The following is an 8,919-nucleotide window of genomic DNA, read 5'->3' as shown; positions in this document are numbered from 1 at the left end:
GCTTTTGTTTATTTTGTTTGTTTTGTTTATTTTGGAGCTGCTGAATAAAACTAGCTGCGGCTACTTGAATCAAGGCACCAGACTGATGTCATATTGTTTGGCTGATGTGATCTTGAAACTATATACGATACATATATATATATATATATATATATATATATATATATATATATATAGTGAAGCAAAGCAAAGAGAAGATGCTCACACAGTTTTGTTACACCACTTGCTGATCTTTATTTAGGGATGTCAGAATGGCACAATCAACAAGAGATGCAGTTCCAGCTCCCGGCTGAACATTCAGTCCCCTCACTAATCACCGGGCACCTAGTTAAGCATGGGTCGTCCCGCCTTCAATACAAAACCGCCTATTTATGCTTCCCCCCAACACTAACTAACTACTTAACAAGAAATTAATCACACCCATGTCTTCCACCTGTGTTGCTGAGACTCTATGAATGACTTTCAGACTCTCTCTTAACAATCTGTGGCAAACTGCCCTTTCTGCCACAATATATATACTGAATATACTGGTATACATGAGGCAGTGAGAGAGTGGAACACCCTTCTTGTCAGCTTACTTGCTCGTTGCACCATAACCTCCCAACTTCCCTCTGCTTCCTCTGCCATAACATTACCACTAAGGAGCTTTGTGACTGGCTGGCACTGACTCAGAAATCAGGTAACATTCTCATCGTAATGCAGAAGAACCCAAAGCTGAAAGTTACTTTCTAGCAGTGACATCCATACCAATCTCACCCTCTCCTCTTTATGTAACAAGGCTGAAAAACTTTCTGTTTAAAGAAATATTTGGGATTTTAACTATAAATACAAGAATTTATGAAATGACAACACGAGCATGAAGGTTATTTCAAACTTCCAAAATTGTTCAGAGCCTATCTGTTACCTAGGAGCACTGATCGCCTTTGTTGCACTATCCCAAAGTCATATAAGACGGACACGTTCCGCTCACGCGTTTTGAAAAATGCAACTGTTCCGCAAAGTGATGGGATTAATTACATGCTGATTAGATTTAGTTACGTATAAACACAAATATTGCAGGTTTATTAGTTCTGAATAAAACACAGACTTGTTTTATTGTATATTAATGCCCAATATTGGGTTTACTTGATGTATAATGCTCCTCTGTTCTGTTTGTGTTCCAGACTCCAGCATGTACGCACATTTTCTATTTAACGCATTTGACACTGACCACAATGGTTCCGTCAGTTTTGAGGTGAGAAGTTGTAATTGGCTTTACACAGACAAGGATAAATATACTGTAATCTGTCATAATTATTAACACTGTTGCAGTTCTATGAAAATTTGTGGTATCCAGAATAATGATTTTAATTAAGCCAAGAATTATATAAATGGGGTTACCTTTTAATAGTCAATTGATGTTATTTTCACACACCCATCTTTATTTCTGAATTAGGCTGATTTCAGATTCTGTAGATATTGTAACGTTATCCTGAGATTTACTCTTTTGCTTGTAGGATTTTGTAGCAGGATTGTCTGTTATCCTACGAGGAAGCATAGATGACAAACTCAACTGGGCCTTTAACTTGTACGATTTAAACAAAGATGGCTGTATCACTAAAGAGGTAAGACCCACATTATAAATAAAAAAAAAATGTTTTCAAAAAGAGCCAATGCCTTTATATGCACGACTGAGCATAAACTGTACAAAACTGTGTCTATTAAAAATATAAGGAAATAAAGTTTTGCTGTTCGGTTGACAATCTTTCTGAATCCGACAAAAAAAAAAGTTTGGCTGCTTATAATTTTTTTTTCTTCCTAGCAATAAGTTTTTATGAGAAACAATTATTTGAACATCACATTTACAAAAAGTTACATTTTAATAGCTAGGAAGCCATGCTCTCTTGTTACAACAACTTTTATAACCTCACTTTAAAGAGCATAAAATATTAAAGTTAATCAAAAACATTATTTCCCTGACATCTTTAACAGCTACAATATATGGCTATTCAGCCATAAATCTCTTCCCTTTTATTTCTGTATATCCTCATGTACCTGTTTTAATTTATATAGCAAAGTAAAGGAAATATTCAATTAGGTCCCATGATCGCTGTAATGCGCTGGAACGTGGAACGAAGGTAATCCGCATCACGGTTATAACACGGATTTTCCTTTGCGCTCCATAGAGTCGCAAAGAAAAATCCGTGTTATTGAAGTACTGTATTACATTCAGTAATGCACAGTCCGTACGGTACTGTGATCACGGAACCTAATTGAATATGCCCCTAAGAGTGAAGAACATGGCCTTCAGCCAGCTCGTGCCCATTGTTGAAATATTTAATTAATGAAAAACAGACATCATTCTACTTTTTCCTTTCCGGCTTTCCAGACCAAGCTAGGAGGACCAACGTGGAGAGTCATGTTATAATATCCACCTTCTGTTTCTAACTACCTTCCACATGTAATTCAGAAGCAACGTATGTTACTATTGTGTAGTGTTTATTTTTTGTGTATTTTCCACCTGCAGGAGATGATGGACATTATGAAATCTATATATGACATGATGGGCAAGTATACCTACCCAAATATGAGAGAGGAGGCTCCAAGGGAGCATGTGGAGAACTTTTTTCAGGTGAATTCCCAAAATGTAGATATTATTTGATCTATAATGCTATGTACTAAAGCAGGTTTTCTTAACCCCTGTTTTCAAGATTGATCATGCTTTCTGTCCTGTCCTGGTGGAGGACTAAGATATGGGAAGGAGATCTCAAGGACCTTGTTTTTTGACACCTTTGGAATTTTGTTAATCATGTACAGGTGACTTAATCTACTTGACTGGGTTGGTAATAATGATACCACTCGTTCCCACGGGAGAAATGCTTTAAACATGACCAGTTGGGCAGGACACAGGGGCTATTTTTCCAGTATAGGCCAATAAACTTCATGCCTAGGTCAACGCTGATCAGGGGCATCACGTAAATTGTATTGTGACTGGATTTTTTTCCTACTGTGGTCTTCACCTGTTTGCCCAGTAAAAATAATGGAAGAGTTGATGTTGGATAGATTGAGAAGAGTGTGGGATGCATAATTACTAATTTTGGGTGTAGTCACTCAATGCTTGGGGCATTATTAAGTCTAAATTTGAGGATCAGAGTTGAGATATGTTTTCTATTTACTTTGGTTACAGCTACAAGTTTCAGTAAAAAGACACTAGTGGATACTTTCATCTTTTGTAGTTAGGTTGGACATATTTTAGGGGTTGAGTAATTGATTTGGAATGTTTTCAGTCCATTTGCAAACAGGTGTTTTTTTTATAACGACATTCCATGTGTAAAACCTCTTGGCATAGTTCATTCAGCACAGAGAATATTATTTCCTTGTATTTTTGACATTATTAACATGAGATATGGCACTGTCCAAGCTCAGACGTGAAAAACGAAAGATCAATCATAGACTTCACTAAAACAGCGGCCGTATTGGCTAAAGTGTCAGGGAAATATGACAGATTCACTTACTGACCTGCCAAAAGATCAGAGCAGTTCTATTTGTGCGAATTGTTCACCTGGCACATTAAGAAAAGTCAATCAGCGGCTGCTTTCGTGGAATGTGGAGTCATGTAAAAAAGTGGAAAAGGTGAAAATGTAATTTATACTTTAGGACCTCGACCTTCATGACTTCTGCGTTTCTCTGAAAATACTGCTCGGTCTCTGTTACGTTAGTCACTATTGTGTTGGTGGATGTTGTTATTATATTGGTTGTAATACTCCTGGAAATCTTTCTGTAAAAGCGCACTTGGGGGTATATTTACTAAACTGCTGGTTTGAAAAAGTGGAGATGTTGCCTATAGCAACCAATCAGATTCTAGCTGTCATTTTGTAGAATGTACTAAATAAATGGCAGCTAAAGTCTGATTGGTTGCTAAAGGCAACATCTCCACTTTTTCAAACCCACCATTTAGTGGAAGCTACAAAGCGCATTCTACTGAAAGTATAGAGTGACTCCTGGTGATCAGTGCCCCAAAAGTACCTGTAAAATTCAAGTCCTTTTCTGGGGAGGAAACAGGGACTCCCCTAGAATTGCTTCACTCCTTGAACTCAATGAAATAATCTCATCCCACAAAAGAAGTCTTGTTTTTGTGTTTAGTTGCATTAAGGCTCATTCATACACTTAGTAAGTACTCAGCAAAGACCGCCCCCAGTTCTCCTAGCTCCTCCCATCAAATGATGCAAAGTTTGTCCTCCACAACTGCTATCGTCTCGGGCTGCAAATCTCTGAGCTTTCCCGTATAAATGGGTAAATTTATCTAATAAGAGACCTTGGGGTATATTTACTAAACTGCTGGTTTGAAAAAGTGGAGATGTTGGCTATAACAACCAATCAGATTCTAGCTGTCATTTTGTAGAATGTACTAAATAAATGATAACTAGAATCTGATTGGTTGCTATAGGCAACATCTCTACTTTTTCAAACTCGCAGTTTAGTAAATCTAGCCCCTTGGCACTGCACTTTGCATTCTTCAGTATCTCAGGCATGGGAATACCCTTAAGTGATTTTTAAATATGAGTTGTACTAGGCATATATGATTCCTGAAATATGTTTTTTTTCTGTATATAATTTGGCTACAATTGTAAGTCCTGCTGCAACAGCCTCACCTCTAGGTAAAAACATGATGGCCTCCGAATCTGGTGTTTTGCAGATATGCTCATAGGGTGACTTTAAAATACTGAAATGCATTTATTTTTCATTACAATATTCTCAATACTTATATGTAACTTTATTTTTATTGTGTTTATTATTTTTTTTTAGAAAATGGATAAAAATAAGGATGGCGTAGTTACAATTGAAGAATTCATTGAATCATGTCAGAAGGTAAATATTCATGGCTTACAGGTCATTATCTTTCTGATGCTGGAGGGATGTTGCAGGAATTTCCATCATTATTTAGTAATGACGTGAAGTTGTGCAGATCCCCTTCTGACCCAGTCCTTTCTGTGCACTGTGTACCCTCACAACCAGACTTTTCTTTTTTTTTTTTACCTTTAAAGAGCCATTATGCCTAAAATACAAATCACCTTATATATAAACAATCTACCAAAAACATTAACAAATGTATATGTAAAAGTTCCCATTTCTTGACTGTACTTGAGATATGTGACTTTATTTTTGCATTATTGTGCAGTTGAGTACATGGTATTGTTACATATTGATTTGGTTAAAGGTGGCCGTCTGAAGTCCTGTAATGGAACTACTGATAATAAATTATCTCTGCCCCATAACAACTTGGCAAATACACCTCCCCATCCTGGTGTATATGTTAGTCTGTTTATCAAGTATACCTGCTTTGGTAACTGTCACGTTTCAATGCAGAAAATCACAGCTAAGGAGCCTGGAATATGGTGAAATACATGATATTTTATTGCAGATATGTTTCCAGAAAATTCAGTAACATACAAACAGGATGGTGTAAATATAGCACAGGAATTGCAAGGAGATGCAGAAGGCAAATAACAGGAACACAGCTAATGCAGGAGAACAGGTAGCTTGTAGAAATCCCAGGGAACAGGTGAACCAGGAGCACAACAAGGAACAGCACAGCAACATATAACAACAACAATGACCAGCATGGTATATGGGAAGGAACAGACATAAATAATGAAAGACACAGGTGCACCATTAACGAGGAGCAGAGATTAACTCCTACTAGTGAGTGAAAATGTCCATAGTGGAAGAGCAGCACCTCTGGCGGCACGGAGGTACTGCACCCAGGAACACAACCACGGCAAGACAACACGGTTCTAAACAAACAGGAGCTGCAGAAGGCAGCAGCATCCTATAGAGAGATGCTGCAAAGCAGATGGAGGCAGATTGTGACAGTAACATTATTTCAGGTTTACGGTACCATAAAAATAACCTAACAGAAATTTATTTATCAGTAAATATTGTTTTTCTGGCTGGATCTTTTTAAAATGACTGAAATGGGGATATTGTCTCACACCTAGAAAATAAACAGTAGCTATACAACTATACAACATAACTCATACAGTATGTCTACCGTATATTCTTATATATTTATAAAACTTTGTTTTTGGGGGGGGGGGGTTTAAGAAAAAAAGCCTAATGAATTGGTTGGCTATGCACAAGTATTCAGTGTAAATTCTGCAATGCACAGTAATGCCAACTGCTTACTGTGAGCTTTCAGGCCGCCTATAAGATGATAGAGGTGCCCAGTACAGAATTGTGGTTGGATGGCATTAATTTTCATGCCATTAGTGATGTGTTGTGAATGTGTTATTCGGTATCCAAGACTGTCAGGACACCTTGGAGAACCTACCAGTATGTTTTTGGAGTGTGGGAGGAAACCCACGCAAACACACGGGGAGAACATACCCACAAGATTTCCACAATGCTACCCACAAGATTGTCATCATACTCTTTTCTCACTCCTGGTCCAGCTTACATCTAACACCCAACGCGGTTTATTAAATGTTCTCTCCTAGGCGCACAGAAGAACCTGTTCTTTTCTTTTTTTGCATAGTGCACACACCACTATATAGCAGGAATATAATGTCAGTATGGAGCCAGGTGACAGGACCTCTTCAAGATGTCCTTTTACTAGTGTGACACTAGTCACATGTGGGGGGGGGGGGGGGCAGCGTCTCTCATTTCATAAAAATATCATTCGTTTTTAAGAGGCATAATTCCTGCTACTCCACCACAAATCCTCTTTAATCACACATAGAGAACACTCACTGTAAGTCTCCTCCACTGTATTGTAAGAGAAAAACATCCGCAGGAAAGTGATTATTGGACCGGCGCTAACAGGTAACTGCCCAGAACAGTTCCACACCGGTAACATGTTACAATTTAACACAGTCACATGAAGCCTTTAGCAATCAAAACTCTATTTCCTGCTCCCACGAGTAATTCATGACCACAATGTAATAGTCCTAATATTGACCTTCCTGCAGATGTTGGTCTGTTACCGTACAATGGTGTGTGTTTTGTTTTTTTTATTGATGTATTTATTGATTTAAAAATAAATACAATTACTGTTGTCATTCTCATTGCTAGTTAGCTGTAGCTGTGTTGTTATTGTTTCACCGATAACCTTTACATTGTAACTCTGTGGTCATAATAATGTATTATTCCTCCTGCAGGATGAAAACATCATGAGATCCATGCAGCTGTTTGACAACGTAATTTAGTGACGGCTGATCACAAAAGAGGTTTCTTTCAAGATCACACTTTTAAAGTGGACAAGCTTCTGACTGCACAATTACAGAACAGTGTGTCTAATGCAAACTAAAATGCAAATATAATCTCTGTACGATTCGCTGGTTGTTGTATAAAAAACAAATGGAAAAAAATAAAGCATAAAGAAGAAGATCCCTCAATTGAAGATTCCAAAAGCTATTGTCTACTCCCACCTAATGTATCTGGCCGGAACTACACCACATCCGTGTACATGACACGGACATCAACTTTTAGAGATCTTGGGACCTGTGTGCAACACATTACAGAGTGAAACTAACTATCTGCTGACGTCCAAAAAACCAGGGAAACGTTGCATAAATCTTCTTTTACTTTTTTCGGAAAACAAAGAAAGAGTTACTGCATTTCTGTTATCATATTACGCATGTTTAGCTGCTGTGTGTTTTAATTTGTTTCATTGCTGACCTTAAAGGATAACTTGGCAAAACATCGAGATGACCAATGACAAGCAACGGATTTTGACCAATATTACAGTATATTGATTGAAATATTGTAGAAGTTCCGTTATTTACGGGTTAATGCTTTTCCAATGAGTTTTAATATTGCTTTTCCGTAGAGTAGGGTTAGGCAACCTGTGGATCGCCAGAATTTTTTTGGCACTACAAATACCAGCCTTCTCTGCCAGCCTCTGGTTGGCCAAGTATACTGGGACTTGTAGTACCAAAACAGCTGAAGAACCACACATTGCCTACCTCTGCTTTAGAGGAAAGGTTTGACTGCAGTGAATGAAGCTGATAATGTCGGTTCTGTGTTTTGGGATACGATAGAACAGGCGTCACTTTGGAGTGAAGGAATTTTTCTATAAAAAGACACATAATGATTTGAATCATTGCTTACAAAAATAGAATTCATGGTGTTCTTTACAGAAATGTATATTGGAGAGTTGGGAGATATGGCCCATTCAGCAGTGAATGGGCCATACCGCCTAACGGTCTCATCAAAGTACCATCCGGACAGCTAGGAGATAGAACATAATCAATGTTTACCTGGGGTTGGCATAAATAGCTGTTCGTACCACTGTCTGTAATGAACGTTATTTCTTTGATGAGACTAGCACATTAAATCAAATGTCCACCTTCCGACATCTCGTTACCCTTACAGTGCCGCCCCAATAAAGACTCGTAGATTCGTGTTTACTGACAGTGTGCACTTTTATGACAGCTAGGCCTCATTTGCTGACATTTGCACTAAACAACAGCAACCAATCAGAAATTAGCTTTCATTGTCTAACTTGCACCAGAAGATAAGAGCTCATGGCTGATTGGTTGCTGCGATGAGTAAATGTTGCATGTAAATGCAATGTTAGTCAGTGAGGCTAATGACACCTGCATGTTTATGATGACAAACACATACGGGAACAGTGGTTTAAAAAGCTTTCATCTTCCCTCAATAGAATATTAATGAATGCACTAATTGTGTGGAGAAAACAATGACTTTGTGTCACATGAGACTCTATGGAATCATTGTAATGTGTTTACAGGAAGTATCCTAAGAATGACAAACATTGATGTGACAATGTTATTGAACAGCACATCACAGGCATTTGTTGGCCACGTTTCAATAAATCTTTTTAATTAATTAACTTTACCATTAGCTTTCATCCCCTTCCCAGTGGAGCTGCATGTGAATGCGGAGGTAGGTCGGTTGTTCTAGTAGTTTAAAAGGAAA

General features: G+C 38.0%; 1 protein-coding gene across 3 annotated transcripts in view; it reads left to right on the top strand.

Annotated features, from left to right (window-relative positions):
* The window catches only part of KCNIP2 (potassium voltage-gated channel interacting protein 2), a 304,047-nt gene extending 295,664 nt beyond the window's left edge, over positions 1 to 8,383 (top strand). For all 3 annotated transcript variants that reach the window (XM_075215891.1, XM_075215890.1, XM_075215889.1), the window contains 5 exons: positions 1,164 to 1,234; positions 1,497 to 1,604; positions 2,507 to 2,611; positions 4,786 to 4,848; positions 7,137 to 8,383. In XM_075215891.1, the coding sequence (XP_075071992.1) occupies positions 1,164 to 1,234; positions 1,497 to 1,604; positions 2,507 to 2,611; positions 4,786 to 4,848; positions 7,137 to 7,184 (395 nt within the window). In that variant the 3' untranslated portion in view covers positions 7,185 to 8,383. The remainder of the gene's footprint in view (positions 1 to 1,163; positions 1,235 to 1,496; positions 1,605 to 2,506; positions 2,612 to 4,785; positions 4,849 to 7,136) is intronic.
* Positions 8,384 to 8,919: the final 536 nt, after the last annotated feature.

Source organism: Mixophyes fleayi, chromosome 6, assembly GCF_038048845.1.
Source record: "Mixophyes fleayi isolate aMixFle1 chromosome 6, aMixFle1.hap1, whole genome shotgun sequence".
NCBI classification, from domain to species: domain Eukaryota; kingdom Metazoa; phylum Chordata; class Amphibia; order Anura; family Limnodynastidae; genus Mixophyes; species Mixophyes fleayi.
Note: the sequence above shows the minus strand (reverse complement) of the source record. Positions and strands in the feature narration are given on the sequence as shown.